We start from the raw sequence: 25,105 nt of genomic DNA on the forward strand, positions 1-25,105 counted from the left end.
AGGAGCCTGCGATGTCCCCGATTTCTTTGCGGCTGGAAGTGTCCATCTTCCTTCCGGGGTCGCGGACTCCGGCTCTGTGACTGGCAGGAGTCGCGTAACGTCACTCCCGCGCGTATGCGTGGGAGCCGCCAGTCACGGCATGACGTTCCATTGGAACGGCACAGCGTGAGATTTCTAAAGTGCGCATGCGCCAAATAGGTCAGCGCATGCGCAGAAGAAATCCTTGTACGAGGAATTGTAAATATCTCCTAAACCGTGTAGGTTCAGGAGATATTTACAGCACCTACAGGTAAGCCTTAATCTAGGCTTACCTGTAGGTAAAAGTATGTTGTAAGGGTTTACAACCACTTTAATACACTACTCGGAATCCCAATTATAGCAAATAAGGCATACCTTAGAAATTCTGAACTCTATGACTAAAGTTGATCCCGACTGAAATGGGGTTGATTGGGTTCATCATCATCTACTAAACCTTTTTACTTTGATGAACTTTTTACAATATGGCCATTTTTTGCCACCTTAATCCCTTATCTGTGCACATCACTATCATTCCAAAAGAGGGCAAAGACCAAAGGCCTGTTTTCTGGCCGATCTCTCTACTCAATGCACACACATTGTACCTGCTTCTCTTGCCTCATCTATAAAAACCAATATCATATGCTTCCACCATGAGAAGGGTCACAATGTGTAACCTTCATTCCATCAATGTGGAGAAGACCTTCGACAGGTCCTTATAAGTGAAGGATATGTTTGGGCTCCTATACATTAACATGGGTACTCCCACTAAAATCTACTACCTACAAGAGTTCAAGTAAACTGTTCTCTATTAAATCCTTTCCTCAAAAAAAAAAAAAAATAAAATATGGTACCAGATGGGATTTCCCCTTGTACCCACTTATTGTTTACTAATCAGGGTCAACCTGGATTTCACAGGTATTCTCCTGGGCTCACAACATCATTAAGTTTCTGCTTATGGGGACGGCCTTCTATTTTCCCCATTCTACAGTGTCATTTCTATCCCTAAGCTCCTCTTTAAATCCCATTAATATGGTGACTCTTCAAATTTCCATTTCAATAACCAAGACTGGAAGCTGTTTCTCTTAAGCAGAACATCTTGGCAATTATTTTGTACCCTCTGTGAACTGTGTCTATACAAATCCTGAAACCCTTCTTTAGGACATCACAATTGCTCCTTAATTTGTGTGGGCCAACAAGCCAGGCAAGGTGAACCATGGTATGCTACAAAAGGTTAAAAGCCAGGGTGGTTTATCCCTCCCTGATATGAAACTCTACCAAACTGGTATCTTTGAACCAAATAATTAATATCCAGGGAACAGTTGTCCTCCGCTGTTCCACCACACTTCCTTGGTGCGATACGCCGACTCTTAAGCTACTTTAAATGGTTGGGCCTACTTGGTTGATAGTCAAAACACCAAAAGAGCTAAAAAAAAGTTTGAGTGGAGTTACAACGTATGCTTTTTTTGCAAGTAAGAAACACACAGAACTGTCTCAGAGAATATAAAAAACACACAAATAAGCTTAGTATTACCTTTGCTCCATGCTTATGCAAAACCTCCACGACATCATTATGTGCTCTTTCAGCAGCTATATGAAGTGGTGTCATAAAACTAAAAGAAAAAAAAAGAATTAGAAAGTAATTATCGTTTACATATATGAAAATTTCTTATCTTGAATACAGTACATAGACTATTGGACACTGGCAAAAACTTTTGCTAGGGTGTACCCATATAGCCCTGCCTGTGAGGTTTCAGTTTTTTAGCATGCAATAAGAAGTGATGAAGGCACAGAGGAGAGGGAACATTTCTGTCATCTTAATTATACAGTACAAGACACAAAAATGGTATTCATAGACCAAGGGACATACCCAAGCAATAAAACTGAAGGGATGAGCAACAACATAGCAGCCTGAAACTGCCAAGAGGCCCTCAAGAAACACTATAGTTTAAAGAACCAGAACAAAATTAATCAAAATTACAGCTCTAAGCACCTGGCAGCCCAAGCTTGCATCAGCTGAAGCTTAAACGTCCACCTAGGAGAACTTGCAAAAAGTATGAAAAGACAAGGTGGCTGAAAAGCCCGGGAGACAACAATCCTACTGGAATGGGTTCTGATGGGCAAATGAGGAACGTTTTTCTCAAGGGCGAAAATTCTGAGTTTTCTAAACCACCTGGTAATGGTGGAGTGGTAAGCAGGGTAACCTTTATGAGGCCCTCTAGAACAAAAAAGGAACTACATCTTGTTAAAGGAAGCTGTGACTGCCAGTTTTAACCATATCCAAGCAACGTAAGGCAATTTGGCCTGTCATGTTCTGGGACAAGGACCATGTCCTCATTGAGGTGGAAGGAGCAGACTAGAGATAAGACATTAAGATAAGAAAAAAGTCTTGGTCTCCAAACCACCTTGCACAAAACATTAAAGGGCTCTTTACAAGATAGAGCTGCTAACTCTGAAACACACCGAACGTGTGATGGCAACCAAGAAGGCAATCTTAAAGGCGAGGTTTTCCTACAGAATGTCCCTAATCAGTTCTGAAGACCAAAGAGCACCTGGTTGAGGCAGCAGCCTGTAAAAAAAAGTCCTAATAAGGGATTACAGGGCAAGAGGTTTCTGGAAGAGGATGGATGAGGCAGAAACCTGTTCTTTGAGGGTACACAGGGTGAAATGCTGTTCAAGATCAGAAGACAGACCAGACAGAAGAAAGGCCAAAGTATGAGTGATCGAGTAATGGCTACAGATGATGTTGTGTGCTTTGGATCATGAGCTGTTCCAAGCCTTCTCCACACTTTTTTCTTCCCATCATTCTGGTACAAATTAATCTTAGTTTCACCCGTCCAAAGAATGCTTTTCCAGAACTGGTCTGGCATTTTTAGATGTTTTTTGGCAAAGTCTAATCTGGCTTTTCTAAACTTCAGGCTTATGAATGGTTTGCACCTTGTGGTGAACCCTCTGTATTTGCGCTCGTAAAGTATTCTCTTGATTGTAGACTTTGACAATGATACGCCCACCTCCTGGAGAGTGTCCTTCACTTGTCTGGATGTTGTGAATGGGTTTTTCTTTACCATAAAGAGGATCCTGCAATCATCCACCACTGATGTCTTGGGTGGACGTCCAGGCCTTTTTATGTTGCTCAGTTCACCAGTGCATTCTTCTTTACTCAGAATGTACCAAATTGTTGATTTGGCCACTCCTAATGTTGCTGTTATCTCTCTAATGGATTTGTTTTTCTTTTTTGAAGCCTTACAATGGCCTGATTCACTTGCATGCTCCTTTGAACGCATGATGTAGGTTCACAGCAATAGACCTCCAGACCTTTTACCTGCCTAATTGATGAAAACATAACAAAGGAGTAGCCCATATCTGGCCATGAAACAGCTTTCGATTCAATTGTCCAATTACTTTTGGTCCCTTGAAAAAGGGGAGATGGCTATTCTTAAGAGCTGTAATTCTTAAACCCTTTCTCTGATTTGGATGTACATACAATCAAATTAAACCTGAGAGTGTGCACGTTCAGCCCATATATTATATAACTATAGCTTGAATATGTAAATACCTGAAAAAATCTAAAATTGCGCCTGTGTCCAAATATATATGGACCTAACTGTATGTTTCACTTATTTATAGATTTCAGCTTCAAACCCCCCAAAATCAATTGTAAAATATTTCTACTTCAGGGTACTGAAGTTCCATTTCAGTTCTTTGGTCTTAAATTCACAGATGAAACATGACATTTAATTAAAGTTTTAGGATAAAGTTCCAGCATAGGTAATGAAAAAGATATTCTTTTGATTAACAATTAAAACCTATACTAGATTTTGCAAGAACACAGGTTTTACTGACATGATTTAAGACTAAAGTAAAGGCTTGAAACAATATAATGTTCACAGTGCAATGACTCATGCAACACAAACAGAAAACATACTCTTTGTTTTTCTCATTGACGCTGGCTCCTTTCCGAAGCAACAACTCTGTTATCTGCTTCCGTTTGGGATGCAACGAAGCCACCGAGCAGTGCTGAAAAATGTATCAACTGTGAGTTATGCAAAAAATATATAAAAATATATCTATACAGATATCATCTATATTTGTTATATATACCTAGGGCAGTCTTTCTACAAAGTACACAGATGGAATCCTTCAGTCATTTATCAAAACTCTGGATCAGATAAACAACATATTGAGCAAAAACGCAAGAGTGATCAATAGTAAATTATGCCCCTCTGAAAACTATTTTGATTTTATAACTGCAGTGCCAAGGATGAGCAATGCCTGTGTCATCTTTGCGAGCAAGAAGTCAGGGAATAAATTGTTTTCTTGGTACACTAGGCTCAACCCAAACACTGCCTCCAGAAACTCAAACTTTCTTTTATGTAATGAAAAGAACAAATCATATGAGGAAACAGAATGCTAAAAGGTGCTTTTCATTTAACAAGACAAAGATCTTTTAAATCATTGCCATTCAGATATGTTAAGTAATAAAACATTTATGGATTAGGCGAAAGGGATTTACAGAAACACACAGTGCATAATGAAAAGCAAAACATTCGATAAACCGCTTTAGGTGTTTAACTGTGGGCAACTCTACAAATAATCAAATATCAACAGCACAACTAAACTATATTTTCCAGTTAAAAATAATGTCTTCAAACAGGCACATGCATAAAGAAATACTTTTCGGCAAAGCAATATAATTAGTGGCAGAACATAAGCATTGAAAGTATTTAAACAAATATTAGTAAAAAACATTTTTTTTATGCAGTGGTAGGCTTAGTTTCAGAAGCCTTCATGAACCTATGGAAAGGAACACCTGTGTTTCCAGTGTGGGCAAACACGACTGTCACATGGGTGTACACTGAAGTATGCCTGTGTGAACGAGGCCTTGTATGAAAGTAGTTGCATGGATTTATGTATTCACATCCATAAGAGCATACATTAAACAAAAAAAAAAACAAAAACAAAAAAAAATGCCTGCATTAGCAAGAATATCTACAATAAAAAAAATAAAAATAAAAATAAAAACATTTTATTTAGATGGGCCCTGGCACCCATCCTGCATGCTGAACCACCTTTTTCTGTATCTGCATCCACGTTGGAGCTGTGTGCAGGCAGCCTATAGAAGTGGATGCAGGTGCAGTAGCTGCATGGATACAGCTGCATCACAAAATTTGACAAGTGTACGGATCCGAACATAGACCGCGTGCATTTGGATCCATGCACCCAATCCTGCATGCATGTCAAATTTTGACATTCAACTGTGCATGTGCTGCTGCTGCATGTGCATCCATTTCAATAGGCTGCCTGTGTATAGCTACAAAGCGGATGCAGAAAAAAGCAGGTCAGCATGCAAAACAGAAGCCAATGCCTGTGTGTATGAGCTCTTAATATTAATACCTGCACATACAGCTAATACTCTGGAATGGCTGCTAACATGGTACACAACGAATTGCTGTCAAGTGTACCTTTTAAGCATTCCAAATTGTGTTGTGCGAGTACAATGCACAAACAATGTAATTCCATATTGGCAGATATTTTAAAAAAATAAATACTACGAGCAATGACATGATTAGATTGTGAACTTTCACCTCAGTTTTGCAATACTTTACTAAATCTCTAGTTGGTGTAATTTAAATTAATATGACCAGATTCTTCTAAATTACCAGTACTCAGTACTCTATAGTCATGCTTCGTGCATTTGCTTTCCCAGACAAATTCAGGGCTCAAATACACAAGAAATGTTTTATATCTGAATTTTACTGCCAACATATAGCAAGTAAACAGACAAAGAAACACAAGAATGATTCATATTTGCATAATTCTCTGTGATGCTCAATGTCCATTCACTTGAAGCCCACAGGAACAAAGCTTTATTACATTGGTGTTTTTCATGCAATAAACGAAAATAGACTTAGAGGGGCTGGAGAGCTGTGGTTGCCATAATCCATCCTGTCTGTACTGCACTGGTAGATCGCATTATCATTTGTAAATTAGATGTCATGGAGAAGTGGAAGAGGACTCCAGTGACAACCTGTGAAGCTCTGGTGAACTCCATGCCCAAGAGGGTTAAGGCAGTGAAAATAATGGTGGCCACACAAAATATTGACACTTTGGGCCCAATTTGTACATTTTCACTTAGGGGTGTACTCACTTTTGTTGCCAGCAGTTTAGACATTAATGGCTCTGTGTTGAGTTATTTTGAGAGGACAGCAAATTTACACTATACAAGCTGTACACTCACTACTTTACATTGTAGAAAAGTGTCATTTCTTCAGTGTTGTCACATGAAAAGATATAATTAAATATTTACAAAAATGTGAGGGGTGTACTCACTTTTGTGAGATACTGTAACTAAAGTGATATATTTGTTGACTGTCATATATCTAAATTTTCGCTTTATTAAAATGAGTAAGGCAGGCCATAGACGGTGCAAATTTCTTTCCTGCAAATTTGAGAAAATTTCCCCATCAACACCGACAGTGTTAACAAGGGAATCCCTCCTGTCAAGCCATTGCCCCCTCCCAGTGGGCGGGGGAAGCCATCCCTGCCGGGAGAAGACAGGGATTATTGCTAGTGGCTATAGCAGCCGCTAGCAATAATCGCAAGTGAATCCGGCAGGCTGGTTGTACCCAAGTTGATAGTTTATTTAAGTACATTCAGTCTGTCCACACATGGTTCTAATCTCGGCTGGTTCCTGCTGAACTGGCCAAAATTACAACTGTCTATGGCTGGCCTTATATTTGGGTTTCCCCTGCATATTATAAACGTTAACCTAACACACACAGAAAAAAATGAAACTAATCTGCTAGAAAAATTACTGAATAATATACTGAAAATATAACCTAGTAAATTTGTAAACATGTCCAGGTGAAAGCTACACAGATTTAAGCACAATGATTTTCATGTAGGAGAACTTTAATAATTTTTCCAAAGAAAAGGAACCAAGCCCTTTGTTATTACCAATGCTGTCTCATGAGACTGCGGTTGCTTAAAATTAATGATCTCCAAAGCTAGTGTTTTTTTCACTTTCGTCAGGTCTGCCTCTCGGGCTGCTTGCAGCAACGAATGCCCTTTGAATTCATCTGAAATTCAAAGATAATGATATGATCTATTAAAAGGCCTTAGAACGTAATTTTACAAATAGAGATACAATTAAAGTGAAAGACAACAATATTGTTAATACACAACATTTTCTTCACCTTTTCTCAAGTTGTGGAAAAAACATAACACTGACCCACTATCGCAGGTCCCAGGAGCCTGAGGGCCCATTCAGAAAGTGCAGCATGACTTACGCATGCACAGTGGGGAGCTGGCTGTGGAGCTGCAGGAAGTCACAGCCGGGATCCCTCAAGAATGATGGCAGCACCAGGGACCTGAAGACCGGCAAAGAACCAGCCCCGGTGATAAAAGCGCTGGATCCCTGGACTGTGTAATCCCTAGTGTGCGTTTATTAAACGTCAATAGCTACAGTATTTGTAGCTGCTGACTTTTATTTTTTATTAAGAAAAGACTGTAGTTCCTAAAGCTGGTTAACATTTCTAGAAATATTTCCATGTGTACAGCCAGTGTAAGAAATGAGCAAATAACATTTGGTAGAAAAAAAAGCTGGGGGGTAGCAGACTCCCCTCTCTAAATTAGGAGGTGAGAGGAAACACTAAAGCAACCCAATGTGCCTTAATGCACATATATCTAGATGTAAATAAAATGCAGTTAAACTGTATGTAAAGACAAAACATTTTTTTCTTTTGGATAGGAGTAGGTGGAGAACCCCAGGCAGGTTTTTAACCCTGTTGTGTACCCACTGGATAGATTCAATCTCTTTATTTGTACTGATCATTCTCAGAGGACAGAAACTTAAAGGTGTTGTAAACCCTCGTGTTTTTTAGGATGCATTAAGGTGAAAAAACACCTGGCAGTGACCACCCCCCTTTTTACCTACCTGAGCCCTGTATTTCCCTCGGCAAGGACACGCTGTCCCACTCTCCACGGGGTCCCGGCTCTTGATTGGATAGATTGATAGCAGCGCAGCCATTGACTCTCGCTGCTGTCAATCAAATCCAATGACGCGGGCGCTGAGGGGCAGGGCCGAGTCCGGCATTCGTGTCTATGAATGCAAATGCTGGACTCGGAAGCGTGCCTGCAAGTTAACCCCTCGGGAGAGCGCTTCTTCTAGGGGGTTATCTGATGCGGGGAGGAGCCGCCGGGGGACCCCAGAAATGGACGATCGGGGCCACTCTGTGCAAAACGAGCTGCACAGTGGAGGGAAGAATGACAAGTTTGTGATTTAAAAAAAATAAAAAACAAGCTTTTACAATCACTTTAATTGAAATACAAAAAGTTTACAGTTGCTACCATAACAAAAAGCAAGAACAAAATCTCCCACTGGGGGACAACTGTTCCTGTGATAACTAAGAGGACAATTCTATTAATTTTGGAGAGATTACCTCTCACTCACTAACTACCGTGTCTCCAGGACATGAAATGAACAGTCTAGGACAAAATGCCCTCTCCGCTCTTTCCCAGATCTTTTGCTCTCTAGCTCCCTTGTCATCTCCACTTATGCTTGCCTCCAGGACTTCTCCAGAACATCTTCTTGCCTCTGGAACTCCCTACGCCAGTCTAATCTACCAAATCTCTTCAGGGAGGCATATCCTGATAAAAATAAAAATGTTTTCCTGTCCTCGTACAAACAAAACCTAATTTACAAATATGATTTTATTAACTGCTGGTCACGGTTATACTTACAAGTTAATCTCTCCTTTAACTCTGGCGTAGGAGCCATATCCACAGCACTTTTCCCATGGCAGTTGACAAGTGTTGGGTCAGCTCCATGGCTCAGCAGCAAAGAACATACTTCAACACGATTTTTTGATGCAGCCTCATGAAGTGGCGTAAATTGCCAAAGATCCATGGCATTAACACAAGCGCCATGCTGAAAACAAGTAAAAATATGTGAGAATACATAAAATTCTGCTTGTAGGAGAACTTGCACTACAGTTAGCTTAATTATTTAACAAACAACTGACACATGTACTTGCAAAAATAAAGATAGAACAATAAGTTGGCCAGAAACACACTTTTAAAACCGAATTTATTGGCGTATAACACTTTTTTACCCTGAAAATAGAGGGTAAACCGTGCCTGCGTGTTACACGCCAATATCTGTTTTTTTACCAACAGGGGTGGGGATCGGGCGGTCCGCCCCTGGTGCCACCCATTGGGGGGTGTCAGGCTAGCCGCCCTGCCTCGCCTGGCCATGGGGACAGCGCTGCCAGTAAACTTTAAAGTTCAGAAAACATTACAGCCAGCCCTTTGTCATATACCGCTCCTCTTCTGTAACTCTCAATGTAAATCTAAGACTTTGAATCCCTCAATTAACGCCGCTCGTTGTGGCTGCTCTCTTCCGCCCGCTCCGTCATCTCCTCATTTGTAGCTTTTGATTGGAGGAGAGCGGTCACGTGACCGTTAATGAAAGAGAGGAGAGCAGTCACATGACTGGGTCCTGCATTAATGGAGGTATTTAGAAGCTTTGCTTTACAATGAGAGTGACACAGGAGGAGCGGTGTATGAGAAGGGGCTGACAGTGTGAAGTTTTCTCAACTTTAGAGTATGCTGTCAGCGCTGTCCCTGTCCCAGCGCTGGGAGTGCAGGGGGAGTCTTTATAATGAAAGGGGGCTGTGTGTTGTGCAGGGGGTCCGTGTACTATGCAGGGGGTTCCGTGTACTATGCAGGGGGTGCGTGTATTATGCAGGGGACATGAATCTGGCAACAGTGAAATCAGTTTACAGGCAGTATGTTAAAATGCTTATATTAAAACAAAAAATATAAGGGAACTTGGGATAATACAAAATGAAAAATATACATATTTTTACCTTGAGAAGTAGCTCAGTTACTTCGAAGTGTCCATAGGAGCAAGCATTATGTAGAGGCACCAGACCACTAGATGCAAATAAAGAGAAAAAAAAAAAAAAGCTTTTCTTCATATATTGTCTAACATATAACATATGTTAATAAAGTGTATTTGCATTGTATTGCATGCATACAATAATATAAAGGAGGAAGGAAGCATTTATCAATTCTGTTGCACAGCAAGACCTTGCTAAACAAGAGCTGCAAGACTGTACGACAGATTCACTACAAGATTACAACTTGATTAATAAATTCCTCCCAGAATTATATTACAACACAATGACACCGGACCCTGACTACTTCCTAATTGTGTGCCTGTTTACGGGACACATCAGTCTCATTTTCAGTTATAAATCTGTTGTAGACCTTTGCAAATCTATCTTAGTTGGCTGTCTGGGATTACAGGTGCAAGGGTCATAAATACACAAGAAAACTGTTACATAGACTTTGGTAAAGAAGACGCAGCATGATTGCATCTTATTGTATGTATCAAATTGCTTGATAAATGCCCCTTTTTGCCATTGTCTTGTAATATAGTCCTAAAATGTAATCAATCTCAAAAATAAAAATTGGATTTTATTAGGTGAGATTTAACACAGCCATAATGATTGTTTTCAGTGAAATAAAGGTGGCAAGCTTGAAGAGGATCTTCAGTCTATTTAAAAAAAAAAAAAATAAAAGTCAGCAGCTACAAATACTGTAGCTGCTGACTTTTAATAAAAAGACACTTACCCGTCCAGGGATTCAGAGCTGTACCCCGGTTTTTCGACGGTTTTTGTGTCCTGGCACTGCCATGTTTACAGCGGAAAGCCAGCTGTGACTCCTTGTGGCTCCACAGCCAGCTCCCCACTGCGTATGTGCGAGTTGCGTTGAGCTTTGTTAATGAACCCGCCGCCTTCAGGGACCTGTGATGTGTCCCAAGAAGTTTTGAAAGTTTTTAACGGGGGGGGGGGGGTCGTTGGTAGGTATTTAGGGGTCCCTATGTTGAGGGCATGTAGTTCAGAAAAAAAAATTAAAATTCAGAAAAAACTTGTTTAGGTATCCACTTAACGCCCTCTTTAAACACCTTATGTTCTCAGAACTATCCTGCACTGTATAAAGCCTAACGGCGGACATGGCTAGATGGCAACTACACCCTCTGTCAGGTAAACCTGCATCTAATTTGCAATAGTGTGAATCTAGCCTCAAGCTCTGTTTTGGCAGTGTCCAGTCAACTGAGGGCAGTTGCGATACCTAATGGTTTAAGAATTAAAGGAGACGGTGTCCTGCAATATATGGGAAACAAATTGTGAGTGGTTCTGTCCGTAAAATAAATAAATAAAGAGGATAATTCACATTTACTTACCCTTTGTCTTTTGCATGAACATCAGCACCATGCTGAAGGAGGAGTTGTACAATCCTGACTCTGTTGTATCCCGCTGCTAAATGTAAAGGTGTAGACTGGTAAAAAAAAAAAAAAAAAAAAAAAGCTTAATGTTCCTGTATACACTACCCAAAATGTGTTCATCTTACATACTGTAAATATATCACAAAGGGAATTTCTTTGCCCATATTTCAGACATCAGAATATACATTTAACAGTGTTTTATACTGTGCTATGTAATAGTTTTATATCCAAAAACACATTTCTTTATTGGAGTGCATTAATTTTTTTTTTAAATAAAATGAAAAAAAATTGCATTTTGCACTCACCGTAAAATTCTTTACTCTGAGTTGAGAAACACAGTCAGATTCATTAGACATGTAGGTGGTAGAGCTGCACGATTCTGGCTAAAATGAGAATCACGATTTTTTTGCTTAGAAGATAGATCACGATTCTCTCATGATTCTCGTGGCATTTTAGTTTTATTCATTGAAGTGTATTTTTTCCTAAAAAATTGCGTTTGAAAGACCGCTGGGCAAATACAGCGTGACATAAAATATTGCAGCATATGCCATTTTATTCCCTAGGGTCTCTGCTAAAATATATATAATGTTTGGGGGTTCCAAGTAATTTTCTAGCAAAAAATATTGATTCTAACTTAAGGAAGAAGCGTTAGAAAAAGATTTAGACTTTAAGTGGTTAAACTTCCCGCATTTACATGTTGTTGAATACTTGGAAGACTGCCCTACTTTTTATTTTTACAAACAAGTGTATCCCTTTGATCTAAGAAGGTTAGTTACAATGTTTCATATTCTAAGCTTGGCAGACTGCCCAGATGTTTTCTTTTGACAGCTGAGTGAGCAGATAAGTCTCTCCACTTGTTATATGAAAGAATCGGCAAACTCAGCAATATAGATCGTCAGGGGGGTGAATCGAGATTGCGATTTTTTTACAATTAATTGTGCAGCTCTAGTAGGTGGCACCATAAACTCACACATATAATTGATGTGGCTGCGTCTCTCAATTAACGATTAAAGTGTATTTCCACTTTTGCAGACAAACTGGGATGACACCCACTTTACATTTGTTATATTTGCTCTCATTCACATAGCACAACTTAAATAACATGGCAAAAAAAAATATGCTTACATTTTACCTTTTTTCTGGAGTTTTTCTCTGCTATGCAAAGGAAGGCTGTGGAGTTATGTTTACCATAATTAACTCTAATTTGTACAATGCTGATAGATCTCATTATAGGTTGTAAAGTAGATTTGAACACTGCCTGTTCTAACAAAGGGGTAAAGTCCAGGCTATTACTAGCTAAGTTTAAACCTGCTACTACCCCCCTTGTAAATCCTATTATAGGCAGAAGTATAGGCAGAAGGAAACTGCCTATACTTACCTATTCTCTGGGCACTTCAGTCTGGTCAAGTGATCTCCCCAGTGGCCAGCTTCAGGGGAGAGAGGAGACAGAAACGACGACAGCTTGCAATGCCTGGGCAGTGATGTCACCCATAGGCCTACTATGGGGCCCCTATGAGCTGAAACGTGTAGGTCTTTTGACCAGACTGTTACATTGCCATAAATAAATAATAGATAGCTAAGTTTATCTGTGTTGATGGCTCTCTTTTTCCAGATTGCTATGTACAGCGAGCCTGCAGTGGCTTTGAGCCATGGCACCTGTGGTCTCTCCTCAAATATTTGATTTATTTGGGTCTTGAAGGTATTAGCCCTGCTTTTCTCTAAATGTGCTTGCTGTCTGGCTGCTTAGCTGACCCCGTGGTTTTATTAGTTTTTAAATTCTATGCATTAAGATAACATGCCCTCTGTGTACAACAGCCTCCCTCAGCCCCCCTAATACTTACATGAGCTCCATCTCGATCCAGCAATGTTGCACGAGAGACTCGGCTGCCTGGGACTCGCCCTCCTCATTGGCTATGACAGCAGCAAAGTGCCACTGACTCCCGCTGCTGTCAAAGTCAGTGAGCCAATGAAGAATTAGAGGGGGCGTGGCCGGGCCGCGGCTCCATGCCTGAACGTTGTCAGCTGCTTGCTGTGGGGGCACTCAACAGGAGGGAGGGGCCAGGAGCACCGAAGAGGGGGATCTGGACTGCTCTGTGCTTTAGTATCACTTCAATAGCTGTCAAGATGAAGGATAAGTTCACCTTCTGGAATATGTTACATGTTCCAGCCATTTTTATGATGAAACATATTCCATAAGCTGCGAGTGTCTTGCCGGCATTCAGCCATTTTGCTGTGGATTTGATACCCACATGCTGCAACATGCCCATTACCACCTCAAACATATGCCGGTCTGCATTTCTAGCACTCCAGTTTCCTTCAACACTCCATCCTGCTATTTTAATGGTGGTTTCCTAGACAGACCGTTTGCAGCCTTGGGTGGCCCCAGCAGTCTCTTAGTTTGGCCGCTTGGGTCCTGCCTGCTACTCGGTGTGTCATTGGGAAGCACATGTGCATCCTCGCTTTGCTTTTAACAATTGCTGCTAAAGTACATGTTTCAATACAAAGCAGTTCGAATACCCCTGAGCTTAAACAGGAGCATCCCTGAAAAAAGAGCATATAACTTTGCGTTGGATGGCTCTGTAATCTGTACCTAGTATCAAGGTCATGTTCACATTACCATAACTGTGTTAAACTTTCCGGTATCAGACGCTCAGATATTTTTAACCCATTTACTTATCTAATAAAATATTTTTGTTATTGTAATAAAGTTTTTACTATTTTTTATATATATCCACGTTTTTGGAGTCAATATGTCTGTGCTGCCAATAATAGTTCCTTGATTTCCTTTTTGAAAGGTATTTGTTCTTCTCTTCACTATTGGGATGAAGGTACTCCACCATGGTTTATATTCTTGTAAGAAAGAAAAAGACAGCACTCCATGCTAAATCTCAGAGATTTATCGAATCAATTCAAAACAAAACAAATCAACCAGCTGAATAGACTGGGTGGGAATACGTCACTAGTTGGTGGGTAGCAGGTAGCTGTCGGCTCCCTAACAACCAGCCTCAGTGGGACGCTGTCAAATTTATCAGTGGTAGTATTACTGCTGCTAAATGTTTAACTTCAAGCTGCAACCAGAGGTTCAGCTCGGCCAAAATACCTAATTTAGTTTGGCTATTTGCCAAAGTCCAAGCATGCAAAGTTCAGACAGAACATGGATTTTTTTTCCAACCCGAACCGCCTCACTACCTGTCACCTGCTTAGTGCTATTACATAGGGGGCCTTTTAGCCCCTCCTTTTGATAGCAAATAAAAAAATAAAACCGAAAAATTTCTCCCTCCCCCGTTGTACATACAGATGGAAAAGTGCAAGGGCGTACGAGCAACTGTACAACATATACTGCGTATCGCCACACACACTGGACTGAAAGCAATAATTCTACATCCTTTATTTACAGTTAACTATAAACTGATGAGCTTTAACATGTCACCTATTGATAGTTTTATGTAATGTTATTCTTCACCATTTTGCAGGTGCACACAATTTTGAAGTGCAATATATTTGGAATCAATTTTTTTCAATTTTCAATACTGCCTTATCTTTTATTTAGTTTTAAAAAAAAGGGGGGGACTAAATTGTGTTTTAATGTATTTTTTCTTGAAAATATAGATTTCATAAAACAGCTACGCAAATATTGTGCAACATAAAAAATTGCAACTAGCATAATTTTATTTTAAAAGGGCCTCTGTTTTCAGAAAACACATAATGTTCTGGGACTTTATGTAACTTTATAACCAAAAATGAATATTTTAAAATGCATGTGAAAAATGAAAACACTTCTCCAGAGGGGAAGTGGTTAAATTTTGTCTTATGTGTAGTATCCCTTTCAGGCATGGTTTGAAAACATATAATTGTTTATACAGAGTATTAAGTGGTCTATTAACTTAAAGATTATCCCAAATACATGAAGTATTTTCTTATATGCTAAAACGTCACTGCATCAAAAAAATGAGGCTTTAACCAAATTAACTTGGAGAGAAAGAACACTGCATCACGCTATTGTTAGAACTGCTATACACTTAAAATGGCAGTCACGAAGAACTGCTGTCTTATCTTGTATTTTTGGAGTTAGCTTCTATATTAAGCCTAAATGTGTTAATATTGAAAAGGCACATAAGTGTACATTGTAAGCTCCAGTAACATGTCTGCCAGAACATTTAGCATAGCTCTTCAACAGGTAGCATCACATTTTTTCTCAAGTGATTTTTTCCCTTTCTCTACACTAAGTATTTTAAAAACCTAGACACTACAACCTCCAAGCAGTGGAACAGGCACTGAAAAATACGTGGGGTAACAAAGCTGGAATAGAAAACCGTTAATGCGAAAGTGAACTGATGTTAAGAGCAAAACGCTGGCTTTTCTTGCTATGTTACAGAACTCAATCTATTCAGCTGTTTTTATGCTGCTCATACAATTGTATCTCTTAGGGCAGGGGTGTCCAATCTTTTTTCCAAGAGGGCCAGATTTGATGAATAGAACATGCTTGAGGGCCGACCATTTTGCCTGACATTCTTAAACCATTAAAATTTGGTCTAAGTGTGTCCATCCGAGCACTAATACACGGCCCAACAAGAATTCTCTTGCCTTTGTGCTGTGTGTGGTGAATAGATGAGCTTGGGCGTGTTATTTGGATATACCGGATTTAATCTGCTTATAACATGCACCTTCACTTTAAAAATGAAGTTTCAGGAAAAAAAATCTTAAATTTTAAATAAAGAACTGTGAAGCAAAATAAGGGTCAGTGCCCATCAATGCAGCCTAATCAGTGCCCATCTGCGGCCCCCACTCCATTGCCATGAATGTGGCCCCCACTGTATTGACATGAATGCAGCCCCCACCGTATTGACATGAATGCAGCCCCCACCGTATTGACATGAATGCAGCCCCCACCGTATTGACATGAATGCAGCCCCCACCACATTCACATGAATGCAGCCCCCACCGTATTGACATGAATGCAGCCCCCACCGTATTGACATGAATGCAGCCCCCACCACATTCACATGAATGCAGCCCCCACCGTATTGACATGAATGCAGCCCCCACCGTATTGACATGAATGCAGCCCCCACCACATTCACATGAATGCAGCCCCCACCGTATTGACATGAATGCAGCCCCCACCGTATTGACATGAATGCAGCCCCCACCGTATTGACATGAATGCAGCCCCCACCACATTCACATGAATGCAGCCCCCACCACATTCACATGAATGCAGCCCCCACATTGACATGAATGCAGCCCCCACCACATTCACATGAATGCAGCCCCCACCACATTGACATAAATACGGCAGCCCCCACCACATTGACATGAATGCAGACTCACCATTGCTGTCAGTGCAGCCTGATTCATGTCCATCTGCAGCCTTGAAGGAGACAGGGAGGGGGCGGGACGAGCGCCAACAGATATACAGGAGAAATTCCTGTTTACACGGCGGCCTCTTTAATTGAAAGTCCCGCCTCCTATGATGGACAAAACAATTGTCCAATGGCAGCGCAGGAGACGGGACTTCCTTTTACACAGGACGCCGTGTAAACAGGAAATTCTCCTGTATCCTGTACGGCGCTTGTCCCGCCCCCTCCAAGGCAGCCAGCATATCTATCTTTTATGGCCCCCGGCGCTCGGGGATTCGTTGGGGGCCACAAAAGATATATATGTCAAAATTACCAGGCGGGCCGTCCGAAACCGGTCCGCGGGCCGCGATTGGCCCGCGGGCCGGACTTTGGACATGCCTGTCTTAGGGAATCACTGATATAGAAGTATTTTCCTTTATTTTACAGCAGTGGTAAACCCCAAATCTGCCCTCCACCTTGATGGGGAGGGCACACTATCAGCCACAGATCTATATACACAGGGCTTTAAAAATCTTGTTGTTTGTACCTTAAGGGCTCTTTCTCACGGGGCGGATCAATGATGATCCGCCCCGTGAATATCCGCTTGCTCAGCGGGGATCACTCCGCCGATCCCCGCTGAGCAGGAAGATGACAGGTGCATCGCTGCACACTGTGCAGCGACGGACCTGTCAGAGCGCCGCTCTCCCCTATGGGGGGATCGGATGATGACGGACCGTAGTGTCCGTCGTCACCCGATCCGAAAACGGATGGAAAAGTAGGTTTTTCCTCCGTTACACTTTTCGGATCAGAGCGGGTCGGATGTCAGCGGACATGTCACCGCTGACATCCGAAGCTCCATAGAGATTCATGTATGTCCGTTTTTCATCCGAAAACGGAAGGATGAAAAACGGACATACGGATCGTTAGTGTGAAAGAGGCCTTATTTCCTTTTCATTCTTGGGTCATGTGATTGATGTCATTACTATCACCACAGAACAGCCCAAGTCAGCAGTGGAGCGAAGCCTCACCACATCAAATGTCCTGATATTTTGCTTCAGCCATTACACACCCTCCCTTCCAGGCAATTCAGTGTAGAGTGCACTGTGAGACAAGCGTCTGATCCACCTAGGGGGCAAGGCACATGCCTGACTGACAGCGCACTCAGCTCTAAACAGCCTGGAAGGGAGGGTTTGCAAAAGCTAAAGCAAAGTCACAGGACATGCGATTGGCTGTGGTTTAGTTCCATGCCAGACCCAGGCCTTGCTGCAGTGATCAAAACTGCAATCACAAGACCTAGAAAAACCTGGTGGCATCCTTGCAGATCTGAAAAACCGATATGGTCGAGACACAATAGCAGAGAGGTAAACCCACACAGCATGCACATTTATGGAAGGCCAACAAAACCAGGTAGAGATCCCACCAAGTAATTGGGGGGAAAATGGGGCAAGCCATCTTTGTAGGATGGCCAGGACCAAGTTGGAGAAAAGATAAGAATTTGTCCTATGGAGCACTTTCTGGAATGGAATTTCCCAACCTTGACCTATGCAAAATAAGCGTTCCAGGTAAGATGGCAGACTTAGCGAGAAATCAACATCTTAACTTTTAACAATGTAGGGATGACTGATAGTCATTCTGTGCTGGGTTTCAGAATATTGAGTGGCAACAGCCTAGAGTGAAACTGGCAACACGGTACTGTCTCAAAGGGAGCTATCAATTAGTTCCAGGACCCTCATTACAAAAGCAAACGGCAGGGTGGACCCTAGGTTTTAAATGTGGGACTGGAGGGACAGGAGCTTATCTAGGGGAAGGAAAACCCTAGACTGGGACGTCCAAGACTAGGCCCAGTTAAAAAAAAAAAAAAAAAAAGAAAGAAGAAACAAAAGAAAGTAACATTTTCTCTGGAGCCGTAGGCTTGCCCAGAGGGAGCCTTGGCCATTTTTTTAAGGGGTAAAAGGGTATTCTCCTGGCCATTAACCCCCCCCCCCCCCAACCCACCTGAGACTTACTTGATATAACGGTCAAGGGAGTAACCAAGAGGTATTGCCCATCATAAGTCAGCTTCATAAAGCGCTTCTTGCACAAAGTTCCGCAGATCATCTCTACATTCCTCCCAGGGCATCACTTCCCATGACAGGTATCCCTCCCCAGCTGCCTCACTCTACCATACCTTTTCCTACCACAGACATTATACCCCAGTTGCATCAACCCCTGTGACAGATATCCTTCCCCTGACAACCCAGTGCTGGACCACAATTGTTTCAGATGGACCAGAGGAAGAAAGCTTCCAGAGAAAGATTCTTGACAGCAGTTGTCATGGGTGACTTCTGATGGACTAGGTCAGTGATATGCAATTAGCGGACCTCCAGCTGTTGCAAAACTACAAGTCCCATCATGACTCTGTCTCTGGGTGTCATGCTTGTGGCTGTCAGAGTTTTGCTATGCCTCATGGGACTTGTAGTTCTGCATCAGCTGGAGGTCCGCTAATTGCATATCCCTGGACTAGGTGAAGGACAGAGGGATCTAGCACAAAAAAATCTTAATGTCACTCAAAAGTCCTTCACGTTTCTTCAAGTTCAAAGTTCCTGCTCCACAATCTTTCCCATTACTGCTAGAATTGCGTGGCAACTTTGTGGAATTTTATTTTATTCCTGATTTTATATTCCACACAATGTTGACAATTTTTTCCTCTTTTAGCTACCTGCACACGGACATACCCTCTGAATTTCTCTCCTGCACATACTACCCATCATCATACTTCCATTAGTCCTCTCCTTAACATACTACCATCGGACTCCTTATATTCTTGTCCTGCAAATAATTACCACCACCATACCATCCGCACTCTTCTCCTGCTTCTTCTGCCTGCTGTATTAGACTCCTCACTTGTGTACCCTCCACACTCCTCTTCTGCTCACTGACCTTCATCATACCTTCTGGACTCCTGTCCTGCACATACTGCTTGCCAACATATCCTCTTCTGTTATAGGCTTCTGTCGTAATCCCTGCACTTTTCTCCTCATATTTTGCCTGTTGTCAAACCCTTTTCACCTCTTTCTCACAAATACTGGCCAATGTCATACCCTCTTGCACTTTTCTCCTATATAACACATGATTTGTAATATGCCTAAACTTGCCTATTCTGGAACTGGTATAAGCTTGGTGGTTTTGTGTATGTATGGGCCACAATCAGATGTAAATTTGTAAATCAATACCCCTTTAAATCTACTACTTACCTAACACCTGAGATGTACTCGACCCTGTATACCTATTCATTTAGTTTGGAATTTATGGATTTTCACAGTAACAGCTAAAAAGGGCAGACTCCTCTATCTTTCAGCTCATCAGCATGCTACATCTATAGCAATCTAATCATGGATTCAAACCTATTCATATTTAAATAGTGACTTTAGACATTTAAATTAAAAATGGACGATTTGTTTTTGAATGTAAAATGTGTATTGACATACAAAACAGATTCTAGCTTGCGTAAGGGCCCGATTTTGCTGGAGGCTTGTATGTGTTGGGCTGAATACAACATATTTCCCTTTTCCTCATCTGTAGATAGAACCATGCTGACACCATCTGCTGTACAGTCTGCAAAATAACAGCCTTTTTTCATCTCAGAGCTACTATGTATTTCAGTACTGCTGTGACATCCTTTTATAAATCTTATTTACTCTAGAACTGCAAGACAAAACAATATTCTTCTATCAATAATATAGTTTAGTATTTTACAGCAGTCCCAAAACAATTGAAAAGGCAGTGACTATTCCCATGGGGAATCAATATTTAACTGCTGCTGCTACAAAAAAAAAAATGAAGGGTTCCAAGGAACTTTATCATTTATTCAAAGGTTTATTCGGGGTTCCTTTAGCAGTGGCAAATTGATCTCCTGCCAACAATGCTTTAGTATTTCCAGCACTATAATTTCTTAAGAAGAACCAGGGAGGCCACTAGCAGGGGTTAAAAGCGGGTTACTTTTTTTTTGTTTGTTTTTATTGTCTTATTAGAGCTGCACGATTATTCGTCAAGAATCGTTATCGCGATCTTGACTAAAGTGTTTCCCGATTCTTTCTATGCAAAGAATTATCTCTGCTCTTCTGAAGCTACAGCTGTCAAAAGAAAGGAAGGAAAACCGGGCAGTCTGCCAAGAATCAAAACATTCTTTATCAGTTGAACCTAAGTATAAACATTGTAACAATTTGTCAATGGAATAGACTTTGTGTGTAAGGCCCCTTTCACACTGTCAGACCGTTCAGGTCCGCCTGTCAATTTTGTCGGCGGACCTGAACGGGCGCTCCATGTTAGTCTATGGAGCGACGGATATCAGTGGTGACATGTCCGCTGACATCCAACCCGGTCCGATCCGCTAAAATCAGACGGATGGCCCTACGTTCGCATCCGTCTCTGGTGGATCGGATGAGATCTGATGAAAACGGACATGCTATCCGTTTTCGTCCAATCTCTCCATAGCAACCAGTGGCGCTCGACAAGCCCCTCCCCGCTCAGTGAGCAGAGGGGGACCTGTCATCAGCCGGCTCAGCGGAGATCAACGGAGAGATCTCCCGCTGAACTGGCGGACAGATGCAGACTCCGTGGCAGAGGATCCGCCTCTTGGGAATGAAGCCTTAGTGAAAAAAGTTTAACCACTTAAACACTAAACTGCGGAAGGTGAAAAATCCTGGACTGCCGCACTCCATGCAAAAACATCTTTATTGAAAAATTGCGATAAAATTTAGCTATGAGCTATGAGTAAGCACCTTTGAATGTGAAACGCGTTAGCTATTTTACAGCCGCTGTGTCCACTTTTTGTTTTGTTTGCTATTTTGGATTTTATCGCAATTTTTCAATAAAGATGTTTTTGCATGGAGTGCGGCAGTCCAGGATTTTTCTCCTTCTGAAGATCTGAGCACAGCCAGCACTGTGTGGTAGGGCGGGAGCTCTTCAAGAAATTACGGAGGCTTATCAGAGCGGCGTTTCCCTTTTGGTACTTAAACACTAAACCTTTTTCGGACATTTGTTGGTTTCAAGTTAAAATCATTTTTTTGCTAGAAAATTACTTAGAACCCCCAAACATTATATATATATATTTAGTAGACACCCTAGACAATAAAATGGTGGTTGTTGCAATATTTTATGTCACACTGTATTTACGCAGCGGTCTTTCAAATGCAATTTAAAAAAAAAAAATTACTTTAATAAAATAAAAAAAACAAAAAACTAACCAGTAAAGTTAGCCCCTTTTTTTTTGTATAATGTGAAAGATTTTACGTCGCGAGAATCGTGATCTTTTTATTCTAAGCAAAAAAAATCGTGATTCACATTTTAGCCAGAACCGTGCAGCTCTATGTCTTATTTTTATTTTTTTACACTGTTTTTTTTTTTTTTCACTTTTATTGCTATCACAAGGGATGAATAACATCCCGTGTGATACTGAGGATTACCTATTCTTAGATGTGATGGCTGCATTAGTTTTTTTTGTTTAGGTTTTCTTTACTTTTACTGGCCAGTAAGTGTTGATTTTCAATAGAACAAGCTATCCTGAAGATGTAGCAGTTAGAGGGTTGAAGCAAATTATTTAACACGGACAGGGGTGCTTACAATTACAATTGGATTTTATTCATTTGAGTAAAACTTTTATCCCAAAAGAAAAAAAAACTGCTGTAACTGCTTATAAAGTGTTAGCTGGAGTTTGGTTTTAATTTGTCAGTGTATCTAATCTGTCATGCCGCGTACACACGAGCGCACTTCTCGTCGGACTGAACTCCGAAGGACTTTTCAACAGAGTTCAGACGAAACGGACTTGCCTACACATGATCTCACCAAAGTCCGATCGTTTCGAATGTGATGGCGTACGACCAGACTAGAAAAAGAAGTTCAATAGCTAGTAGCCAATAGCTGCCCATGCGTCATTTTCGGTCCGTGGGACTAGCATACAGACAAATGTTTTTTTCGATAGGAATCGAGTCCGTCAGAAAGATTTGAAACATGTTCTATTTCTAAGGTCCGTTAGATTTTTCAACAGAAAAGGTCAGATGAAGCCCACACATGATCGGAATGTCCGACTGATTCGTTCTATTGGACCTTTTCTGCTGGAAAGTCCACATATGTGTACGCAGCATTAGTGTATCTAACACTAATATCTCCTCAGACTGGCAATGCTGCTGTCCAAAAGGTGTCTCTGTTGCTCGTCCATCCAGAGTGGGGGTGCTCTAATAGGAAAAAAAAACCCTAAAAAAAAGAAAACTAATGCAGGTACCACATCTGATGATTGGTAGGTTTTTGGTTCTGGGTTTAATACCATTTTAAGCATGAAGTCTTAAAGAGGAACTGCAGTCTGCTGACATAATTTGTAATAAAAACATCTTTGCCATTCTGAAGCTTCCCTCCAACCACTTTGCATATTATTTTATATATATACTGTGATTCAGTACTTGCCAAATATGCTGCAGAAATCTCCCTCCACCGAGTCTGGCTGCAACAATTTTAACTGTGGGCAGCTGAAGCTGCTGCCTGTTCACTTCCTGGATTTACACAGACACACACCTCCAGCTCTGCAGCTCTAATTGGCCCACTTATGACTCACACCCCCCTCCCTTTCTGGCAAACTCTCACTAGAGTTGTGCCATGCTGTGCATGATGTCAGAAGCCTCGGCTTTTTACCAGACAAGAAACAGGAAGTGGGCTGTATAAGGTATATCCTGGCAGAAAAAAAAATGTTTTACTATCCAAAGTTAAAACAACAAGGGCAGAATATTTAATAGATGGAAAGTTGAAAAAAATCACTGAAATTCCGCCTTAAACTGATATTTAAGAATCCAGCAATGCAACCTGGCAACAGTCATACAGACTTAACATATACAATTTGGTGACATTAGCTTTGAGGAGTAGAGGGTGAAAACAAAGAAAAATGCTGTATGGTACACAAGGGCTCAATACTATTTTACGCCTTGATGACCTAGGATGCAGTGAAGGAAATAGCAGGGGTTAAAGCAAACCAGTCAACTGAAACTTGGCATATTATATTATTATTATACAGGATTTATATAGCGCCAATAGTTTGCGTAGCGCATTACAAAGTTGGGGCAGACAGTACGGTTAAAATACAATTCTATTGGTTGAACTGGATGGACTTGTTTTCGTTTCAACCAGACTATGTAACTATGTAATTCAATACTGGAGGAATCAGAAGGCCCTGCTCATTAGGGCTTGCAATCTAAAAGGGAGGGTCAAGTGATACAAAAGGTAATAACTGTTGGGGATGAGCTGATGGAGAAAATAAATAGTTGTTCGGTGGGACAGAATAGGTTTCTCTCAAGAGAATGGTTTTCAGGGTTCGTCTAAAGGTGGACAGAGTAGGAGATAGTCAGACAAATTAGGGTAGGGAGTTCCATAAGATGGGAGAAACTTAGGAAAAGTCCTGAAGGCGAGCATAGGAGGAGGGAGCTTGAGAGCATGAGGTCTCAGAAGGAACGAAGAGGACGATGAGACTAGGTCAGTGATGTAGGCAGGAACCGAGTTTTGAATGTCTTTATAAGTTGTTAGGATTTTAATTTAAATCGTTGGGAGAGCGGAAGCCAGTGGAGGGAGTGGCAAGAGAGGGGTAGCAGACACTGATTGATTTGTAAGGTGGAGGAGTCTAGCAGCAGCATTCATGATGGACTGAAGTAGAGATAGCCTATTGTAAAAGGTAAGCCAATGAGGAGGGAGTTGCAGTAGTTGAGGCAAGAGATAACCACGGAGTGGATTAGGAGCTTTGTGGTGTTATTGGTTAGGAAGGGCATATTTTCATTGCAGAGATTGAGGCGGCAAGCTATGAAAAGTGATTTAATGTGGGGCTGAAAGGCGAGTTCAGAGTCCAGGATTACATCTAGCACCCTGGCATGTGGGGACGTGTTGATGGCTGTGCCAATGATCTTGACAGAGAAGTCAGGGGAATGGGCACGTGAAGAGGGAAATATTATGAGCTCAGATTTGGACAGGTTGAGTTTGAGGAGGTTGTGTGACATCCAGTCAGATATGTCGGTTAGTAAGTTCAGAGGAGGAGACTGATGGAGTTAGCTGAGGGGTAGAGAGATAGATTTGGGTGTCGTCAGCATAGAAATGATATTAAACGCCATGGGAGGCCATCAGCTGACCCAGAGAAGAGGTGTAGATTGAGAATAGGAGAGGTCCAAGAACAGGACCTTGGGGAAAACGGATGCAGAAAGGTAGAGGAGAGGAGGGAGTAGAACTGTAAATTACACTAAAGGAGCAGTGGGATAGTTAGGATGAGAGCCAACGAAGAGCACGGTCACGGAGACGAAAGAAGTAACATTTTTTGAGAAGGAGGAGGGGGTGGTCAACCATATTAAAGGCAGCTGAAAGGTCCAGAAGTAGGAGTACAGAATAGTGTCCATTAGTTTTTGTTGTTAGTAAATAGTTTGTGAATTTTAAGAGAGAAGTTTGTGTTGAGGGT

At 41.4% G+C, this 25,105-nt stretch overlaps 1 protein-coding gene across 2 annotated transcripts in view; it reads right to left on the bottom strand.

Moving 5' to 3' along the window:
• The window catches only part of TNKS (tankyrase), a gene marked incomplete in the record, with an annotated part of 313,626 nt that overhangs the window by 99,197 nt on the left and 189,324 nt on the right, over positions 1-25,105 (bottom strand). For both annotated transcript variants that reach the window (XM_073598540.1, XM_073598531.1), the window contains 6 exon segments: positions 1,550-1,628; positions 3,941-4,032; positions 6,973-7,094; positions 8,758-8,944; positions 9,885-9,951; positions 11,267-11,361. In XM_073598540.1, the coding sequence (XP_073454641.1) occupies positions 1,550-1,628; positions 3,941-4,032; positions 6,973-7,094; positions 8,758-8,944; positions 9,885-9,951; positions 11,267-11,361 (642 nt within the window).

This window comes from Aquarana catesbeiana, linkage group LG01 (genome assembly GCF_042186555.1).
Source record: "Aquarana catesbeiana isolate 2022-GZ linkage group LG01, ASM4218655v1, whole genome shotgun sequence".
NCBI classification, from domain to species: Eukaryota; Metazoa; Chordata; class Amphibia; order Anura; family Ranidae; genus Aquarana; species Aquarana catesbeiana.